The sequence below is a fragment of the Schistocerca nitens genome, chromosome 7, assembly GCF_023898315.1.
Source record: "Schistocerca nitens isolate TAMUIC-IGC-003100 chromosome 7, iqSchNite1.1, whole genome shotgun sequence".
Lineage (NCBI taxonomy): Eukaryota > Metazoa > Arthropoda > Insecta > Orthoptera > Acrididae > Schistocerca > Schistocerca nitens.
Window position 1 is genome coordinate 105681113 of NC_064620.1, and position 22608 is coordinate 105703720.

General features: G+C 41.4%; 1 protein-coding gene across 1 annotated transcript in view; it reads right to left on the minus strand.

Annotated features, from left to right (window-relative positions):
• Positions 1–445: 445 nt before the first annotated feature.
• The window catches only part of LOC126194727 (vacuolar protein sorting-associated protein 51 homolog), a 106166-nt gene continuing 84003 nt past the window's right edge, over positions 446–22608 (minus strand). Inside the window, exons 10-15 of the mRNA XM_049932979.1 lie at positions 16657–16881; positions 11515–11655; positions 9918–10096; positions 1177–1348; positions 948–1060; positions 446–829 (exon numbers count right to left, since the gene is read on the minus strand). Of these exons, the coding sequence (XP_049788936.1) occupies positions 721–829; positions 948–1060; positions 1177–1348; positions 9918–10096; positions 11515–11655; positions 16657–16881 (939 nt within the window). The 3' untranslated portion in view covers positions 446–720. The remainder of the gene's footprint in view (positions 830–947; positions 1061–1176; positions 1349–9917; positions 10097–11514; positions 11656–16656; positions 16882–22608) is intronic.

Consider the following 22608-nt stretch of genomic DNA (forward strand, 5'->3'; position numbering starts at 1 on the left):
AATTTAGTCTCATTGTGTTGAACCCGTAAGCTGATGCCAATTGAGGAACAAAGGCATTTAATGATGTCAGTATAACTCTTAACAACACAAAGTCAATGTTGTTCTGACTGACTAGGCACCACAGTACTATTATATCATTTTTCAAACAAACAAAATGCGGAAGGTGGAAATTAGTATTGTGTATTGAAACTGAAATAATAGTCTGATTATGACAATGTGGTGAAGTGACAGGAATATAGTGTTTATTAATGTTCATATTCTCTGGAATTACTGTTTTCTCTCCTAAAAGAATTTTAAAAAAACAAGGAACTATGTGGGTCCACAGTAAAATGATCTTAAAAAAAAAAGAAAAAAGGGTATACAGGATAAACATTGTGGCTAAGTGTGACACTTATTGAAGGACTGATGCAACATAAAGGACACATTATGACATTGTTCAACGAAATGAAATATCTATGTGAACTTCTTTATTATTTTATCAAAAAGAGAACAAAACTTTGGCATCCACAATTTGGTAGCTACGTATCATAAAAACACTCTTAAGCCAGGTCCTGCAACAAATATTGTTTAGCTCTGCCCTGTGTTCAATATACAAACAACTATCAGCAGAAAAATAAATATTTTACATTTGTTTGTTGTGTAGCACTTAAAAAATGCTACACACCATAGTGGAATGGTAACAAAGAAGTAATCTCAATTCACTTTCTGAACACAGTACAATTAACCTCTTTCACAAATAATCTCTACAACACTAGGTTCCATGAGAACTGGGTCTAAACAACGATGGACTGTGCTGCTTAAAATATCATCCAAAAGACGATGCACTAAGCTGAAACAGATAGAGAAATATTGAGTTTGCTTTTGCGTAATGGCTGACAATATTTCAAATGTAATTTTTGCAACATTTAATCAAATTTAATTTTAAAAAAATGAAAGTGAATACTTACTTTTCATCAGTAACAAAACGCCAGAGATAAAGTTGTAAGTAATGAGTATCAACTTGTATTTGTTGAAGCCCATACCGGCTAAATGTTCTTAACCGAACACATTCTAGGAAAGTCTGGAACAAATAGGTAAATTAACCATTTGACTTCGCAAGCATTTATATTTTTATTAAAGATGTCACAGCACTAAAGGAAACAAACTAGTAGTTTGTATCACATGATAGATTTTTACCTTGAGACTTATTTTTATGATGCCAGTTAGTATAGAAACTTTTGAAAAATCAACAGATGAGAAGATTTCTATACGTTCTGAGAACAATTTTTGTATGTTAGTTACAATACTTGATTCTAGCTGGCTAGGGGCATATGATGACCAATTGGACCGATGCCTTGAAAGACTGACACTGGAAAATGAAATAAGAAAACAAGTCATTTAGTACAAAGAGACAAGAAACTATAGAAATCACAATACAAATACATTACACCAGAAGAACAGTTTTAACCTGAGAAGTAGCAGAAAGATAGGTAACATTTTATTGGATTGTTACTTCACTGAGGAGAATAAATATTAAAAGAAGTATAACAGTCACTTGTTCCATACTTTGGTTATAATGTGTAAATAAATGCAAATAAGCAACAGAAGCAAATAAAAAGTGTCCAATTCCAAGACTAAATGTTACTTTGACATGTGGCAGAAAATACTGGAGGACAAATTTGATCCTCCCTGACCAGTTTCTAGTGAACACTATAAATAGAACTGATTGGAATGTACATTTACACCATAGGTTACACTAAAGGACCTTTTCCTCTTCTGCCATTAAAGTTGTACAGATCCCATAAAAAAAAAAAATAAATAAAAAAAAAAACACACGTATCATTTAAAACAGTAACCAGAACCAAATGAACAGCAAATTCAGAGTGTGAGAATCATAATTATTAGCTGCTGGAGCACTTACAGCAAACTCCCAGAAACCACATCTCTCTTAGAAAGTAGTCACATCCAAACCATATTAGGAGCTGAAAGCTGTTTGAAAACTGAAGAAGAGACAAAGGAAATTTTCAGCAATATGTGGAACATAAATTGGAATGACAGATTAGATTTCCTAAGAGGGGGAGTATTTAGAGCAACAAGCTTATGTATCAGATTTCATGAAGTCCAGAATGAATTTGGCTACAAACTACCGTGGATAAAGGTAAATGGGGTCGATGGACTTAGATGTTATTAACGGGATGTTTCTACAAACCATCACATTCAGACACAGTGGACGTAGAGGCATTCAAAGATAGCCTGAGTATATAATAGATTCTGGTGAAACATCTATCAGAAAACTCTTAGGAAATTTTGGCCATACGTTACATCTATCAATTGCTCCAGATTTCTATTCAGTCTCTTATGAATCCAGCTGATTTGAAACTGAAGACAGAAAGCATAAATATTTCTTTATGCATTTAAATATGTATTCACAAATGTGGATACTTCTCTACCAATGCTTCACCACTGCACACACAAATGAACGAAACTGAAACGAGCATCCTTGGTACCAAATAACAACTGAGGCTAGTCTGAGTGAATAAGGTACCAGGTATTAATAGAATTTCTTTTTGATTTTACACTAAATACTCTGTGAAGTAAGCCCTTTTCCCGTGTCATATCCTTCAAGAATATTTGTCATGCTGAATAGTTCCTTGTTCTCATGACTGGAGAAGAGAGCTGGTGATTGCACTTGTGGCATTGATAGGTCATATTGACCATGAATAACATAATCTTTGGGACTCAGATGGCTCATCAGAACTGCCATGTTAATTCAGTTTGTTCTTGTACCTTGTACTGTGTGCACGTGTATGATCATTGTCAAAACATATTTATGTGCAGATATAAATGGGGACAGTTTATTCCGTATACGCTACTCGTATCCTGTTCCCATACTGGTGACCCTGAAGTTGCTGCGACTTCCGCACCGGATGTTGTAAATCAACAGGTTATGCGCACGCCACCATGGCCACCTCAGCCAACGCTTTTTTCAAATATCTGGAAGCACAACAACGATCGCCATCTCCAGCCATGTTAACCTCAAACTTTGTCGATCTACAATGGTCGAGTGCCACACTGCTAACACAAACAGTGGACTCGGATTTCGTGTCGCCAGACTACACTCACCAACATGTGAAGTGTGAAGTGCATAATATTCAGAACTGTGTACCTACCGATCAAACGTATAATGCTCAAAGTGATCTACATTCGCACAGATACTTTGACTCTCAACGGGCTGCAATGACAGTTACTGTTGCGCCTTGTGCAGCGCTGCCATTATTGCAAAATGCACCCGGCCACTATCAAACGCGACCTGTTCCAGTTTTTCCTCATTGGCAAACTAATCAAGAACATTCTAGTACACACATTTCTCCATGCTCACCCCCCAAACTGGTTGCTCAAGTTTTTGACCATGTTGGTTCAAGTGCATCATTCGGTGTTTTGCCTTCCAATGGCGTCTTACCACACCGATGTGACTTCTCACAAGTTACACCGGTCAGTTATAGTGCGACCTCATGGGGCATGTTTTTAACGTGCACAGAGAACTTAAACTTTGGTCATACAAGTTGCCGACCCCACCTTCCCACCCCCTGCCCACCACCGCACTCGCAGGGGGAGCCGGTTCTGGTGGGGTGATACAACTTTTGACATCATTGTCAAAGACAGTCTGCAAACTGTTTCGTTATACCGGCTCAAATCAGCATTCGTGGACTCTGACACCCCTCTGCTGGCTCAGTCTGATTCTCCTAATGACTCTCCCGCCAGTCTCCCTCCCGCCGTGGTGTCCGACAATGTTTCTCCCCGGGCCACCATGCCAACCTGTTCACCCGATGCCTCCCCGTCACCTTTCATGGGTTTCTCAGACACGTCAACCTCCACCCTCTGTGCGGGTTTTGCTGCTACCTCATCGACTACGGAGACACCCTCTCTCATAGTCACCCTGTTCTGTAACGTACCCCCACACCACGTGGACGACATTTCAATTGTCACTCTCGATGACAGAGTTCTCATTCTACTCACAGACACCGCAGCCTCGCTACCCAACGACCAGTTAAACGTCAGTGTTGTGCATAGCCTCACCCTCCCTCGTCAGTGCGACCCGACGACAATTCACGCCTTCATCTCACTGGACAGCTCGATTAGCATCCTGGCTTATCACAACTATACCCCACCATCCGCCATTCTGCCCTCCTGCTCTCGGGCTGGCTGCCGCATCACCCGTCCTCGCTGGCTCAACAACTTTGAGGTGGACCTGCCTCCCGTCGCAACGCCTCCGCACCCCGCCCAGGTCAAGGTGGAGATCCCGGTCGTGCGTCTACCATCTCGTACGATCACCAACAGCGTTGATGCCCACATGGCCTTCCCTCAAGACTCATCTGCGGTACTCCATACTGCCCGGGGGGTGGGGGTGGGGGGTGGGGGGTGGGGGGTGGGGGGGGTTGGGGGGTGGGGGGTGAGGGGAAGGTGGCTGTGTGGCATCGATAGGTCATATCGACCATGATGAATAACATAATCTTTGGGACTCAGATTGCTCGTCAGAGCCGTCATGTTAATTCAGTCTGTTCTTGCACCTGGTACTATGTGCACATGTGTGATCATTGTCAAAATATATGTATGTGCAGATATTAATGGGGACAGTTTATTCCATACACCGCTACTCATATCCTGTTTCCATACACTGTTTACAATAAGGATAATACAACAAATGCAGACAATTACATATCAACATCCATCCACTATAGGATTCTCGAGAATATTTTAGCTCACACTTGGTGCGCAAACGACACTCGAAACATGATCAATAAAGATAATGGTAAGGAAAGTGGCCCTGAGTGTATGGGGTATACATATCTCCTGGAAGTATAAATGATAATTTCTTACATAATATGGAAAAATGTTGATAGTGTACAAAGGAAATGTAGCAAGATAGGAATTACTTCAGCTGGCTGTTTAATACAGACTCTTAAACTACACAAAAGATTGTGAACAGCTGCTTGGTATTCTGTGAAAATGCAATTTGTTATACAGAAGATTCACGGACCAACTAGACTAAGAAAAGTCAGCTCTACCTGAATACATTCTATCTATGTCACTTTAGGCAACTGTAGAGTTACTAAATAAACAGACACCTCTGTAATCAACTTTATCAGAAAACTGAAACACTGAGTGTGTTGAACTCACAAAGCAGGCATATGATGAAAGAAAAAAGACATGTAAATGAAAAATCTTTACAGAAGTTGGAGTCCTCATTGCAGTTTGAAACTTGGAATTCTGTATATCATGCAGACAAGTAACAAACACTTATGATACATTCTTTTTACATTACAATACGACAAGTCAAATTACTTCAAAAAAAAAAAAAAAAAAAAAAAAAATTAAACTAAGTAAGGCTGCTTTACACAGTAAAACAGCTGAAAGAGGAAAGGTTTATAACTTGAAAAATGCATTGTTTAAGGTACCATGCCAGTCTGTAAACAGTGGTCAGTTTGAACATTTGCTATGATACTTATGTTAATTAAGTGGTAGCAAGTTGGTGTGCAAGATAATACTCATTTTTCATTTACTTTGACCTTTTTAGGACATACTGAAACATAAAACACGGACATGCAACTGTTTCATTTCTAAAGAAGTGCTGTATGGTATGTAAGCAAAGTATGATACATGTTTATGTGAAGCTTTGTTTTCCGTGTTATTGTGATGAACTGTTAGTCAAAACATTTTGTTTATTTATACATTTTCTATGAGTTATATTTCATTTTGAGTAATGACGTCCATATGTCAGATTTCAATTACATTCCTGTAGTGTTAAAAATATGCAAATTTGATTCTTAGTTCCTACACACACATTCCTTTGTTCAATGGTGTTTTTCAGCTCTAGACTTTTGATCAATTTGTTATTCCACGCCCTGTATAACAAGTTCTCAGAGACAATGTCTAGAGGTAGCAATGAAGCTTCTCAAATGTTTAAACACTTGCTTTGAGTACACAGCAAGTGTTTATAATGTTTTAGAAGCTTCATTGTACCTATTGATATTGCTGGCCAGTATGACCTCTGGCACTAAACCCATTTCCCCATGGATTGTCTAGCTGCAGGTCCACAGGCTCTTCTCTTCCACAGACATCAGTCTTCTGTTAAACAGCAAACACATAGCGGTACTGTGACTGCAGACCATTTCTTCATATGTGGTCACGTGCCCACACATGCCTACAGCATGTAGACAGGTCCTGCTCTGACAATTACACTGGCCACATTATGGTGCCCATTGACCAGAGCCAACTTGCACTAAGCACTGCACCCGTGCCACAGCGTGATCGCTGGGCATCAGCTGCATTCTCGCCGCAGCACTATGCCGGGCTCCTGGAAAGAGCACCCTGTTTCTTATCTAACGTGCTATTATTGTTACCCATCTTGGTTATGCAATAAATTATTACAGATGTATACCTGGGAAACACTGTTTATTTCCTGTGCTCTTGGCATCACACAAGGGCACAAAAGCTGGCAACAATGCAGTCTCATCAGCATTTCTTCACCATTGCTCCTGGACATGGCTGCGACTGAATCCATTAGCATCTCCCGCCGACATCCCATCTATCCCCCCCCCTAAAGTTTTGGCTGAGCCCTTTGGTGTCATCACATTTCCGGCAGCTGCCCTCATTTGAGCTGGCTTACAATCAGCTGCTGGTGCCTCACTGATGTCCAATCTATCTGTCTGCTTCCAGCCGAGCCCATCGGTCCCTGACATTCCACCAGCTGGTCGGCATCTGGCCAGTTTGAGCCCATGGCACTTCAATGTCTGCCTTGCGATTTTCCCCACCTACCTGGGTCTTTCACCAGTCTTTCTGGTGCTCTTCTATGTCATCTCCAGCATCCTGAACCCACTGCATGTTTTATGCCCACACTTCTCTACTGAGCAACATGCTTTCTTTCTTTCGGTGGTGTCTTTACTGGTGCTTTCCACTTGGCTTGCTCCTCTGCATGTGGCACCTATGGTGATGTCCTTTTCCACTGGTTTTGAACTCCCTCCCAGCCCTCCTTTTACTCTACACATATTTCTTCACATGCTGTGCATTCAGACTGCCATTGTGTGTCAGCCTGGCCACTGCTGGTTGAACCTTGCCACTGTACAGCCATCGACACCTTTCCAACCTGTCCCTCCTTATCCTGCATTTCAGTGATCATGGAACACCCTCTGCCTAGGACCCTGTCTCCACCATCCAGGGGATTTCCTTTCCCCTTCCTGCCTCTTTCAATTTCAGCTGAGATGACTCCACCGTCTCCTTCTGAGGGGGAAGGGGTACTGTACATGGCTGTATCCCCTGGCCAGTACAACTGCCCACACTACACCCACATGCTGCAAGTTGTCTAGTTGCAGGGAGGTAGGCACTTCTCTTCCAGACTTCTCCTAAGCTAAAGGCTACACTACATGTGCATCGTTGATAGCAGCCCTGAGGTCAAGGGCCATTCCTTCATCTATGGTCATGTATCCACATGTGAATATCTGTTACCTGCCTATATAGGCTGTGATATGACCACCAGCAGGCAGACAGGCTCCATCCCAAATCCCTTCGATCAGAGCCAACTCGTAGCCTGCTCTGGGCAGTTACACTGGGTGCATCCTGTTGCCCATCAGTAAAAGCTGTATATTCCACCTCATCTGCTCATTGGCACCATTCCATACTGGGCGGACACTATTTGTCGAGCACTGCCTCCCAGTGGCCACCAAACCTGTCGGCACCAGCTCGCCAGTGTCATAACATCAGAGCTACATCGACTGCCTTGTTGGTCCATCAGTTGTTGCATATTGTGTGCGTGGCCACTGCTAGTTAGGTGCTGTTCCCAATGGCCACTGATGCCTGCTGCCACCATCACAGGCCTACTGGTTTCACCAGTGCTGCCAGTCTTGCTGGGCACCAGCCTCAGCAATGCCACAGTGTCTCGCCAGGTGTCAGCTGTGCCCAAGCTACAACATCAAGCTACAACATCAGCGTCATGTGCCAGCTGCACACACACCACAGCATTACTCTGGGTTCTTGGAAGGAGCATTCTCTACTGTCTTTTCTAATGTCTATTTTATCAATTCAGGTAGTTTATGTATGGACTCAAGTGTTTTCATTACAGGACTCATCAGTGTAAATGTATGAAACAGACAAAACTGAAATAAAATGTAAGAACTTTCGACAGGATACAATGAAATAACCTCCATTATTTTCAAAAGATGCAAATATTCATTTATGTACTAGTTCACTTCTACTAACTAACCCACTTAATTTACAATATCTCATGCATTTCTCTCCAACATATGTGAAGCCACAAGATTAACTGTTTCATCCGTTTTTAAAAGCTGTATTATTAATGATGCTAGTAATATCCCATATAATTGCTATTGTTCCTTTCAAAAAATGTAAATGAGAAAAGGAAACCATTCACATGAAGCTGAGTGATATATGTTGCATAGAAACGCATACTGTGCAAAGATGTTACTAGCTTTTGAGTTATCACTCTTAGTGGAAAGTAAGTACACAATCTCACACAAACAAGCACACAGGCATTCAAATACACCATTGCATACACCAAGAAGCATCTGTCAATGATTTAAATTATTAAAATACTGTGTCAAGAAGACACAAAAAACTTGTGACATACCCAGGAGAATATCATGCACAGTCAGTGACAGCATAACATGCAATCTTAATCTACATCCACATCTACATATATACTCTGCAAATCACACTTAAGTGCCTGGCACCTTTAGATTTGACTGATTTATTTTAGTACTCATGTGGATGATACCTCATTTTTCACTATTTAGGGTCAACTGCCAATTTTTGCACCATACAGATATCTTTTTTAAATCATTTTGCAGTTTGTTTTGCTCTTCTGATGACTTTAATAGACAATAAATGACAGAATCATCTGCAAACAGCCTCAGACGGCTGCTCAGATTGTCTCCTAAATCATTTATACAGATAAGGAACAGCAGAGGGTCTATAATACTATCTTGGGGAATGCCAGAAATCACTTATGTTTTACTTGATGACTTTCCATCAGTTACTATGAACAGTGACCTCTCTGGCAGGAAATCATGAATCCACTCACATAACTGAGACAATATTCCATAAGCACGCAATTTCACTACAAGCCACTTAGGTGGTACAGTGTCGAAATCCTTCTGGAAATATGGACTCAATTTTAAATCCTTTGTCAGTAGCACTTAACACATCATGTGAGCTATTCGTGTTTCACAAGAATGATGTTTTCTAAATCCATGTTGACTGTGTATCAATAGATCATTCTCTTCGAGATAATTCATAATTTTCAAACACAATATATGTTCAAAAATCCTGCTGCATATCAATGTTAATGATATGGGGCTGTAATTTAGTGGATTGTTCATACCATATTTCTTGAATATTGATGTGACCTGTGCAACTTTCCAGTCTTTCGGTGTGGATCTTTCGCTGAGCAAGCGTTTGTATATGATCGTTAAGTATGGAGCTATTGCATCAGCATACTCTGAAAGGAGCCTAATTGGTATACAGTCTGGACTGGAAGACTTACTTTTATTAAGTGATTTAAGTTGCTTCACCATTCCCAGGATATCTACTTCTACATTACTCAAGTTTGCACTTTCATAAACTATCCAGTGCGGCTGTTTTACCTTCACTTAAGTCCAGCGGGAAAAAACAAGCAAATAATAAACCAGACACAGATGAAAACGATAAATTAAAAACAAATGTAGCCTTTGGTTGGTCCACTGATGCAGTCTGTCATAATGTAGTCCCCCCACCCCTCTCCCACTCACTCACACTCTCACACTCTAACACTCACACTCCCTCTCCTCTCTCTCTCTCTCTCTCTCTCTCTCTCTCTCTCTCTCTCTCTCTACCTCTCATTTTTAAAGGATATGAAAAGTAAATGTGCAAGCAAAATATGATTTTACCTATGAGTTCGCCGACTGGAGTCTGAACTGTGTTCAGCTCGTGTACCCTCTTCAAATAAAGCACCCACTTGTCCATCTAGTGCTGCCACATCTTCCACAACACGCTTCATTACAGCACGCACTGTTCTGGGTTCTATTGTATGTAGCCAATCACGCGTTTCCACAGATTTTCGCAACATCTGAGATACAGAATGTAACGTGTTTAAACACGATAAGATTTAAATTACATAATCAAATATAATCAATAAAAATCACAAAAATAAAAAATAATAATATTAAGTGATAATATTTCAGGCAACTGAAGGGCAACATAGGGGTGTCTCTTATCAAAACAGAAAATTGAGCTAGCATAATATGTGCACAGTGTTAATAACATGATGAATCTCCAGCTTTGAGAATGTCTTAAAATGTCATTGGGAGACATAAGGAAGATGAAAAATAAGTGGCTGCTGGAGAGAAGGATAACTTACCCTGAACTACTTATCAGGAGAGAGAGAAGGTGCACAGATTGTGGGGGTGGGGGGGAGGGCAGGGGGGGAGGGGGGGTGTCAGCCAGAACTGCTGAATCCACCTTCACCTTTGATGTTTCCTCGCTCTCTTCCTTCTCTCTGTAATCTCCACAGAGTGTGTTATCTCGGGGAATAAGTCTGGACAGTAGTCCCAGAAAGAAAGTACTGTCTGTTGGGATACGCCAGATGAGAAAACTCTCTTTCAGGGGTAGAACACTGAGGACCCCAATGCTGGTCTAGTAGTGGGGATAGAGTGAGATGGGATCCTGTCACCTGCACATACATATGTATTCAAACAACCATCAAGACCTGATAGTTACAAAGATGTGGGTATCTTCACCCTAGTTATAGCCAGAAGCTTCATATTTTTTTCTTTTGTCAAGTGGCTCAATGCAATTAGTCATCATTAAATGTTTGATAAAAAGCCAACCCTGTGGGTGATTGGTGACAGAGGCTGTGAGATGAAATATTACTCACCACTTGTGCCAGCAATCTTGCTGTCAGGATCTACTGGTCACTTCTTGTGAAATAAGACAACAAATTAATGATGGAGGAGCTTCCTTAGTTCATGCAAATGATAATATGACACTAGGAATATTTGTTCACTGGAAATCTTTTTCTTAGATAATATAAAATATACATATTTCAGTAAAAGAAGTGAGCCCCTCTATTACTCTCTGCACCCACTTTTGGGATGGCTACTTTATGGAAAGTCAGGTTATCACTAAGGAAGCCATCATGAGAAAAGTTATACTTGGGAGAGGCAGAGGCACTAAACACTTCGATATTTTGTATAAAGTGAAATAGATTTGCAATTATGAATGAATGAATGGATGAACTTCAGAGTATTCAAACATTGCACAACAAAAGATAGACAACATTTGTTAACAATGGTATTACGGCTGCTTCTGCACCACAACATTGTTTGTTTGCAAAATTTGGCAAAATCCGAAGTATGGACTTTGTCTGCATGAACAACTATGACCTCCACCAACCTGAACATGGGTAGCAGGAACACATATTGGATGTGCTCACATTTATAGTTGGAGAATAGCATACATTTTTAAAAAATATGAAAAAGATATTACCTGTGAAACATTAAGTCCTTGCATCCGCACATAATGATTTAGTAGGTCTTGTGCAGCTTCATGCATGGCTGCACACAGTTCAGAAGCTTGTGTTGTCTCATGTTGTTCTTCTATCCCAAACAGTTCATCAACAGTACTAAGCTAAAAATACCAAATATAGTTATTACTATGAATATGTGATACAATGTTTGATTATTTGAAAATATTAATTCACATAACAGAAAATTAGTACTTGGGGCAATGATCAGTGAATGAAGCTAAATGTTCTTAAATTGTGTAGTGTGCATAAGTAGATGAAACTTCCATATCTATGCCTTGCTCTTAGTCCTGCCTACAAAATGATTTATTTAACAATGCAGGAAATGACAGATTGCTACTTACCATAAAGAAGACACATCACGTCACAGACAGACACAATTAAAAGACACTTACATTAAGCATTCAGTCACAGCCTTCATCATTAAGAGAGAGACACATGCCATTCACACACACAAGCAAGCACACATCATGCACACGATTGCCAACTCCAGCATCTTGGCCTGAGATGCTGGAGTTGTCGATCGTGTCTGCATGATGTATGCTTGCTTGTGTGTGTGAATGGTGTGTGTGTGTGTCTCTCTCTTTCACTGATGAAGGTTGTGGCTGCAAGCTTTAAGTAAGTGTCTTTTAATTGTGTCTGTCTGCAACCTGATGTGTCTTCTTTAGGGTAAATAGCAATCTGTCTTTTCCTACATTGTTGATATTCCTAGCTAGAGTTTCCATTGTTTGAAATGGTTTATTTATTTTCATGTCCTTTAAACCAGAAATTTCTTGAAAATAGCCCATAAAATGAACTCATTGCTAACTTTAAAAAGTTCATCTAGTGTGCACGCTTCATCCAGTAGGCAGCACTGCAGCAGGTAACCTGGGTCTTGCAACTTGCCACATTTGTACAGAACATCTGTTTCATTCGGAAGGAACCTCCCCCTTCCCCCCTCCTGCTGCCCCCCTCCACCACCCAACTTCTGCTTGTTGGGTTTAAAGTACACCACTCCCATTCACATCGAGTTCAAAGTACGGCAGCTTACTGCCAGAATCAAATTCTATTCTTGGGAGGATGTCTGCGTTCTCCAGTTCTATCATATGTCTTTGATTGAAGGTGCCTCCAAGCAGTTTGCAATCTTTGTATTGGGTGGTGGGAGTCAGTTTCCATGTTCGTTCTCTCAGCATCCTGATCCGGGGTTCTGGATGACTTTTCTAAACTGTACTCCTTTCCCTAAAAACCTCTCCAGTCCTTTTCCTTCACCTCTTTTCCTTCCCCTTCAGTTCTACCACCAGAAAAAGGAGCCACTGGCTCCAAAAGTTTGTAAAAGATAAATCCTTAAAATAAGTGTGTCTGTTCCCCTGCTGCCACTTGGTGAGTAGATTTTTTTTATCTGTCTATTTACATTATAATGCAATGTCCTGCTGTACATGGACATGGTCCCAATGAGGGGTAGAGTTTCTGCACTAGTGTTGGTTTCAGGCATCCTGTTGCAATTTTCATTGACTCACTGACTGTGGTGTCGAGCTACTTCACCTACGCAGATGGCACAGAACCTGGCTTAAGTGTTGATACAATGTTATTTAAATGTCTGGATGCAATACTGGGTTGTGTGTCGATACACTATGTGATCGAAAGTATCCAGACACCCCCAAAGACATACATTTTTCATATTAGGTGCATTGCATTGTGCTGCCACCTACTGCCAGTTACTCCATATCAGTGACTTCGGTAGTCATTAGACATCATGAGAGAGCAGAATGGGGTGCTCCGCGGAACTCATGGACTTAGAACGTGGTCAGGTGATTGGGTGTCACTTGTGTCATACATCTGTATGGAAGGTTTCCACACTTCTAAACATCCCTAGGTCCACTGTTTCCAATGAGATAGTGAAATGGAAATGCGAAGGGACACGTACAGCACAAAAGCGTACAGGCCAACCTCGACTGTTGACTGACAGAGACCGCTGGCACTTGAAGAGGGTTGTAATGTATAATAGGCAGACATCTATCCACACCATCACACAGGAATTCCAAACTGCATCAGGATCCACTGTAAGTACTATGACAGTTAAGCAGGAGGTGAGGAAACTTGGATTTCATGGTCAAGTGGCTGCTCATAAGCCACACATCATGCCGGTAAATGCCAAACAATGCCTCACTTGGTGTAATGAGTGTAAACATTGGATGACTGAACTACGGAAAAATGTTGTGTGGAGTGCTGAATCACAGAACACAATGTGGCGATCTGATGGCAGGGTGTGGGTATGGTGAATTCCCGATGAACATCATCTGCCAGTGTGTGTAGAGCCAACAGTCAAATTTGGAGGTGGTGGTGTTATGATGGGCCGTGTTTTTCATGGAGGAGGCTTGCACCCCTTGTTGTTTTGCATGGAACTATCACAGCACAGGCCCACATTGATGTTTTAGGCACCTTCGTGCTTCCCACTGTTGAAGAGCAATTCGGGGATGGCGATTGCATGTTTCAACATGATCGAGCACTTTTTCATAAAGCATGACCTGTGGCAGAGTGGTTACATGGCAATAACATCCCTGTAAAGGACTAGCCTGCACAGAGTCCTGACATGAATCATACAGAACACCTTTGGGATGTTTTGGAATGCCGACTTCATGCCAGGCCTCACTGACCGACATCGGTACCTCTCCTCACTGCAGCACTCCGTGAAGAATGGGCTCCCATTCCCCAAGAAACCTTCCAGCACCTGATTAAACATATGCCTGTGAGAGTGGAAGCAGTCATCAAGGCTAAGAGTGGGACAACACCATATTGAATTCCATCACTACCGATGGAGGGTGCCACAAACTTTTAAGTCATTTTCAGCCAGCTGTCTGGATACTTTTGATCACAGAATGTATTTTGGCTGTGAGCAGTGCTGGAGTCATTCACTTCCCACATCACAGTAGATTCTCACCATGCTTCTCTTTTACTGAAACAGAAAATCAGGCATTTGTCTTGCTGGGACTTAGCTTCTGGTGGTTAGAAGCATAATAGAGGCAGAGTGTGTACAAAGTTTGTGCCAATTTCTCTTCAATCCCTAAGAAGCCTGACCCTTGCACTGCCACTACTGTATCGACACTATGTATGACATGGATAGTGTGATCTGGTATTGCCCTGTAATTTGTGTACACATTGTGCAATATTGGTGCCAGGATATTTCCTTCCTCATGGTAAACCATTCTTCTGATTCCTCCACCAACTGTTCTTTCCATAGAAACTAACATAGAGTCTCTTGCTGAGGTGCCAACCAAGGATGTCAGATGATGGTCTCTTGTCCGATCATACAGTTTAATCAGTGTACTGTCAATTAGATGAAGACCACTTCAGTAAACAACTTTTTTTTCAAATCTGCCCTGAAGATGTGTCCTGTTTAACAGCTGGTCAGTGCATAACTTTAAATGTCAGAAACCTGCTTGCTGGTGTACGGATCTCTCTTCTAGGACGCTTGTGATTCGATGAAGTATCAGGCATTCCATGATCTTCAAGGTATGGCAGAACACTGACACAGAACGGAAACTTTTTGGGTCATTTCACTCCTTTCTTGGTTTCAACAGTGTGGGTACTGTGGCCTTCTCTCCACATCTTTGAGATCTACAACTTGACAATAAAGTTGTTCATTATATTCAGATGTCATTTCCGTGCTTTTGGGCATATGTTTTCAATGTTTTTCAATCTTCAGTTTGTCAACACCAGCTGCTCTGTTGAGCTTCACATCATGGATGGACAATTCCACCTCAGCCATGGTGACCACATTTTTGAGAAAATGTCTTTCACTCCAAAGATCCCATGCTATGTGCTCTTGAGTCTTTGTAGTTACTTTGGGGATAGTGTTCTTAGAACATGCGGGATCTCTTATGAGGTTCTTGAGGAGGTCTGAGGCTCACCTCCTGTTCACTTCCATGTCATGACTTCCAACCATGTTGCTCCACTTTATCTTTTGGATTTCAGCAATAGTTCACATCAGCTCAACTCTAGCTTGCACACTCTGTTCAGTGAAGGAGTTGTTCTGGCAGAGATCTTGATATTTCTGTAGTAGAGGTTTGGCAGTCTTACAAAGTTCTATTACATACTCTGTCATACAGCCTCATTGCCTGTTCTCCTTGAAAGTCATATGGTTATGTCAATGAAGTATTCATATCCTTGGACTCACATGGTGGATCTGTGCTGTGTGTGAAAACTCATTCACGTGTTTCTATCGAGGGAGGCGGTGGAGTGGTTAGCACACTGGACTTGCATTTGGAAGGACAATGGTTCAAATCTGCATCCAGCCATCCAGATTTATGTTCATGATTTCCCTAAATTGCTTCAGGCAAATTCCAGAATGGTTTCTTTGAAAGGGCATGACCAATTTCCTTCCCTAATCCAAGCTTGTGCTCCATATCCAATGACTTTGTTGTTGACAGGATGTTAAAAATTAATCTCCTCCTACTCCTTGTTTGTTTCTCAAATTAAGCTCTGGTCCCAGAAGGAACAAATATGTTGTCAGGAGTGTATCCTATTCTACATCTATCACTTTTGAAAGTGAAGTTGTCATGAATCAGCTGAAGGTCATGAGCACCTGTCCGAGAATGATCAGGGATGTGGAAAGTCTAGATATACATTAAGAAAGAAAAGTAGCTGTCAAACACTAATACTTGGTGTGCTTTCATTTCAGTGAATCTTGTTATCACTTGTTCATGTTAATATAAAGATGGCCACCATAAAAAAACCCAACACAACGATAGTAAATTAGTTTCATTTATTTTTCCTCCAACATAGAAGTAACTTCCATCTGATGTTATATGCTTAGCACAAAATAAAATAACTGCAAGTAAATTATAACAAGTACCTGACAAATATTTCAAAATGAGGTATCTTCTTTTTTTTTTATGGCTAACAGATTAAGTGAGTATTGCATGTATGCTTTATTATCTGCTGTCGAATGTCAGTAAATATTTCCTGATAAATATGAAAAATGGAAGTTTCCATCAAGGGAAGAACAATCTTAACATGTTACTATCAGTTTTTTGTCTCTCTCCAAATCATCAACAAGTAACAGAGCCCTGACATTAATCAACTCTAACAAGCAGAAGATTTTTCCAAAGATGAAGCATATTACTTACCAAATAATGCACACTAGATGATTCCAGCTCAAGACAGGTCTTGGAAAGTAGCAAGAGTAGTGAGGGCAAAGGTACAGATTTCACTGAGTCACTGCAAAAGGAGCGGGCTGTAGCTGTTAAATGATGCAGGAAACCTACAACCAGCTCCTCTCGTACACTGTCCACACAGAATGCATCACGAAAGTGAGGCTTCAGCCCAAATGTCAGTTCAGGTTGCACAAATACCTGTAGACCAGAATATGGCAAAAAATCAGTTTTATTCTTTTCCTGCAAATTAAAGTTTTTTACATTATTCATACTTATACACCATATTCTGCTGATAATAACTAAAGAGAATTGATTATAAGTAAGTAGGACTATACACACAAATTATAGCTTAATAATAACTGATAAGTGATACCCATTCTAATTTTTGTGTGTGGTAAAATTTAAATTACTTCATTTCAAAAATATTTAGTGAAACTGAAGTCAGATCTTTTATCACCTTAAATTTAATTGTGATGGAAGACCACTGACATGACCTTCATGCAGATGTGTAAGTTTCACATAGATATTAGAGACTTACATTGATCTTGTGTGACTCATAAATACAGGTTCGAAATCAGAGACTTTCATTCACTAAATTTTTCCCAGGTGCAACAATTGGAAGTTTTAATGTAAATGGGGAGTCAAGCAGAATTAAAATGTGCTGAACTTCTCTTAAAAATGTGTAGGATAGCCCGAAACCATGCCCACAGATGCAGCTACCATGAAAGTTCAAAAAACTACACTGGAAAATCAGTATTTAAGGATGGCTGAAACAGCCATCACCATTAGCTTATCAAAAGAAAGAGTACAGTAAATATTATATGAATTATCTATGAGAGAGCTTTGTGTATGGTGGATGCTGCATTTATTGCATAATGTCCAAAAGTAAATGGGAAAATGAATCTCTCAGGAATGTTCGGACTGTTATAAAAAGATCGCTACTGATTTAGTCTGACTGACTGCTACTGTGGACATGAGACTTATGCAACACTTTACACCAGAAATGAAACCATAATTATAGCAGGTGATGGAAACTGGAGGCTCTGCATCATGAAAGGTGAAGTTTATTTCTGCTGAAAAGATATTGCAGGTGCTTTCTGTGATGAAAAATGTATTGTTTTCATTAAGTACCTCACAAAGAGGAAAACAATTATTTGTAAATTACATACAAGTCTTATGCCCATTTGCATTTCATAATAGCTGTTTCACCATTTTAATGTATACCCCCACCCATTTCACATACCTGAAAGTTTTCCTTCATAGTGGGATTTATGGAACACAAGTAACTGAATAAATTAGTTATGTAATGAAGATAGGAATTTTGTTGGCCTTATCAAATAATCTTCATGAACAGAATTTATTCACTGTAGAAACATTGGACAAAGTGTATTAACATAAAAGAGTATTGTGTTGAAATAAAACTGCATATTTTAATCCAAAATCTACAGTCTTTCAATGGCAAGCCGAGAAATTTTCACATAGTCCTCGTAGTTGCTCCAATGTTCTCATGATGCACTGCTGAGGCATATAGTTATGAAGCTCGAACATATACATGAACAGTTCATCAACACTGATCTATAACTGAATGAAAGTTTGCAAGTGATAAAACAACATACAACTGACACTTGACAAGATCCTTTATTATATTTGATCTGCATAAAATAGTGTGATATTAGAGCCATATTGAATGGAAAATCAGACTTATGAATAAACAATGTGTTATGGGGTCAATAATAATAATGAAAAAGCCATTCTATCAGGAAGAAAAGCAATAAACTACTACCCATACACAATGCCACAATATAGAAGCTAACTTATAGTACTCGACTTTCAAGCATTGCTTTACATATTCTTAATGTATAAGTTATACACATGAAATGCTGTTTGTGCAGTAATGCCCTCTGTATTTTTGCCTTCTGGAATGCATTTACTGGAGGCAAAAAAGGGCAACTAGCAAGTTTTCATTTCCTCTCACAGAGTTCTGTTCCGTTTGGCCCGTGAAGTACCTACGCTGACTGTGCATCGTAGAGACATTGACATACCAGTGTAGATACTAAAGTGGTGGTGAAGGATGTCCTTACGCATGTGATGCCCCTATTTTTTGTTTCCTTAACCTAGTGTTAATTTTGGAGTACCAAGGACCCAGCATTTCTGCAACGCTGACAGGAACAGTCATGCCTAAAAAGGAACAAAAGCAGCAGCAGCTACCTCTTACGTACACTTGCTAATTCAGGGCATAATTGTTCAGTTAGTGCCTGATCCCAAAGTTCAGACTAGGGTGTCGACCTATTCCAACCCTTCTTTAGCCTACACTGCTCAGATTGCAGACTTGCATAAGTTGATGGTGGCAACAACAGATATTCTTTCTCATAACTGGCAGGTGGCTCACTTAGGTGCATACGATTAACAGCACCCGGTGCCTTGCAGGGTATCCCAGGTGGGCCTGCCACCCACCAAGTCACTGTTTGGTGATGATCCTAGAGCAGTGACATTGTGGCACTGCCTCTCTTCACCAGTGCTGAGCTCAGTGGGTTTGCGTTAGTTGCAGTGTTGTAATTTCCACCCACAGTGCTCTTTGGGTCCTCAGCATCGTTCTCCTTCTGCTCATTGGATAAGCCAGTGGTTTAGTCTCAACTGTCATTTGCTGCATGTTCATTGGGACTGCCTGTACCTGGAAGGCATGTGTGGTGTATGCTGCAGGATAGGCCATTTGCCAACTGTTTGAGACAGTCAGCAAGCCATGAGTCAGTCTCTGGATGCCCTTGTGTTCTTGCTGGACTGTGGGGCCATCCCTGCTGCCCTGTATGGGTTATCACAGTCTATTTTGCTGAAACTGTTTGTGGAGAGGTGGCCGGTCAAATTTCGTGTCAACATGGGTGTGGCGGTCAGCTCATTAATTGAGATACATACAGGCTCCTTGGGTGCCCAGACTTGCAATGGCCTCTGTGTCTGATTGTGTCTTGTAGTAAACAGTGCACTCCTTTATGGGGGAAATTCTTCAATGTGGAACAACAACTTACATTGTTAATAATAAATTCACCATTGGAATAAAATATTTTTGGGCCTATTCTGTTTTCGGCTTCCAGTTTGTTGACAGAGTGCATTTAATGTCTCAATCCACTTATTTTCATGATTTGGACTCCCTACTGCAGTTTTATAACCCACTGTTTGAGAACACTTTGGGCTGGGCTGAAAATCTCAAGGCCCGTGCTTCTCTTACTCCATCAGTGGTACTGAAGTATTTTTGCCCCTGCCACATTGCCTTCATGATGCATGACAATACAAAGGTCAAGTTGCAGCACTGGCAGGATCAAGGCACCATATTTTCTATTCCATTGAGACCGTAGGCCATCCTTTTGGTGATGATGCACAAGCCCAACAGCACTATGTGACTTTACAGTGATTTTAAACAGATGGTCAATGTGCAGTGTGCCTTTGATTTCTATCCAACTCCACAGACAGTGAAGTATTTGGTGAAGTTGTCTGTAGGCCAGAATTTTTTATGCTTCAGTTTGCACAATGTCTATGCGCAGTTGCTGTGGATGCAGTCTCTTGGACTTTCTTGTTCCTCAACATCCTCTTTGGGTTTTACCAGATTAATCACTTGCCTTTACGTATCTCCTCGGCACTGGGAATTTATCAATGGTATTTGGAGCAGTTGAGTCAGGAAATTCCCTGATGTGTCAATTACCTTGATGACATTGAGTAACAGGCCATAGCAGAGAGGTTCATTTATGAAACTTCCAGTCAGTTTTCCACTTCCTCCTCGAGAATGGCTTTTGTTGCAAGCTGGGAAAGTGCAGTTTTTCTCCCCAAAGGTGTATTTTCTGTGACATGTACTCACCAAAGATGGCATCGTTCTGACAGATGATCACATAAAAACTATTGTCAACGTGCAGGTACCCAAGAACCTAAAGGAGCTCCAGTCCTTTTTGGATAAGATTTTGTATTTTGCTCAGTTCATTCCCTGGGCCATGAACATCTGCCATCCTCTTTTCCAACTTCACCAGAAGTGCATTAATTTTGTTTAATCTACAGACTGTCAATGGGTTTTACAGACCCTCAAGCACTGTTTGTGCTTTGCTCCCTGTCTGGCTTCTTTTATGCTAGGTAAACCTTTAACTCTGCTCTCTGACAAAACCCAGTATGGCATTGGTATAGTCCTGATCCATCAGAACTCAGATGGCACTGAACAGCGCATTGCCTAAGCATCAGACACTTTCTGTTGTGCACTGTAATTACTCACAAGTGGAAAAGAAGACAATAGCTAATATTTTTGGAGTTAATATGTTTCATATTTCCTTATATGGACCAAGGTTCCTCCTAATCACAGACTACAAGCCGTTGGTTTCCTTATTTGGCCCTCATTCCAAGCATCCCAACAGGACTGCCCACCAACTGCAGAGGTAGGACCTCTTTCTCAGTAATTATTGCTATGATATTTGTTAATGCTCCACTGCCCAGCATGCCAATGCTGATGCGCTATTGCAGCTACCGGCAGGACCCAATCTAGAATTTCGTCAGCAAGAGGCTCTCATGTTCATGTTGGATGATGCCTTATAGCAAACCCTGTTGGATTTTCCCTTGACAGCACTGGAAGTCACGATCACCGTGGCGTCTGATCCACTCTTTCCTAAAATCATTTCAGTAGTCCAGATGGCCGAGTGTTTCTCTTTGGGTGTGGATCCAGTGTGGCATACACTTTTTCCCTCCTGTGTGATCGACTCAACATTGTCCCTTGCCAAAGAGGAGTAATGCTGTTTTGTGGTTGTCCCCTTGGCATTGCACTCTCGCATGTTCCAGCTGCTGCATGCATTGCACTGTGGTATGACTTGTATGGAGACATTGGCGCAATGTCTCACCTATTGGTCTATGATTGATTGTGACATCGAATGTCTAGCGCAGACTTGCGGGAATTGTGCACGGAATCAGGTTGCATTGCCACAATAGTTTCCTCCTCGGCTACTCCCAGCGCACTCTTGGGACAGGGTGCATGTCAATTTCAAAGGTCCGGATTTGGACAGCAGTGGCTGTTGATGGATGATGCATTATCAAATTTCCCACACATAGCCAAGCTGTCCCCCACATCAACAACTGCCACTGCTCACAAATTGTTGGTTATTTTTGCCACTGAGGCATCCCCTAGGACTATTGTGTCTGATACCGATAGGCAATTTGTGTCACAGGAATCCGAAGACTTTTGCATTTGTAACAGTATCCAGCATCTGGCTACTGCCCCAATTTACCTGGCTTTTAACTCAGAGGTGGTGTGCTTCATGCATACATTCAAGACCAAAATGAAGAAGTCAGTGTCTGCATCTTTGCATGAGGACGTGTTGTCATCGACTTTTCTGGCTATGCACTGGGTGACGCCAGTCAACAGATGCAGTCCGGTACAGTGTTTGCATGGGCACCAGCTGAGGGGTCTAGTGGATTTGTTGCACCCCAAGTTACATGCCATGGGCAACCATGGCCCACTGCATTTTCATCCTGGGGCTGCTGTTAGGGCCTGGTCCTTTGGCCAACAGCAGAGGTGGCTGCCTGGTGCCACAAAGGTTGGCAGTTGTTTGTGGTGGATGTCAGTAGGGAGCAGCTAACCTGTAATGCAAATCAGTTGCACCCTGTCCTATTAGGACATCACTGCCATTGTGTTCTAGTCCACCAGGTGGCAGCAATGGTCACGATGTTGTTCCAAGAGTAGTCTCCCACTTGCAGGGGCGTGCTTCCAAGTTGCCGCAGTCTCCACTGTCCTCCTGTTGCCTGCAGCCTCAAGTCCCAGTCATGCTCACACCTGCTGATGTCGAGCCAATGGATTTTGATCCACCCTCCCCTTCTCCTGCTCTACCTCCTTCTCCTCGCCTCTTCCCCGCCCCCCTCACCAATTGAGATGGCCTCACCTCCACTGCTGCAGTGGAGCCCCACTGC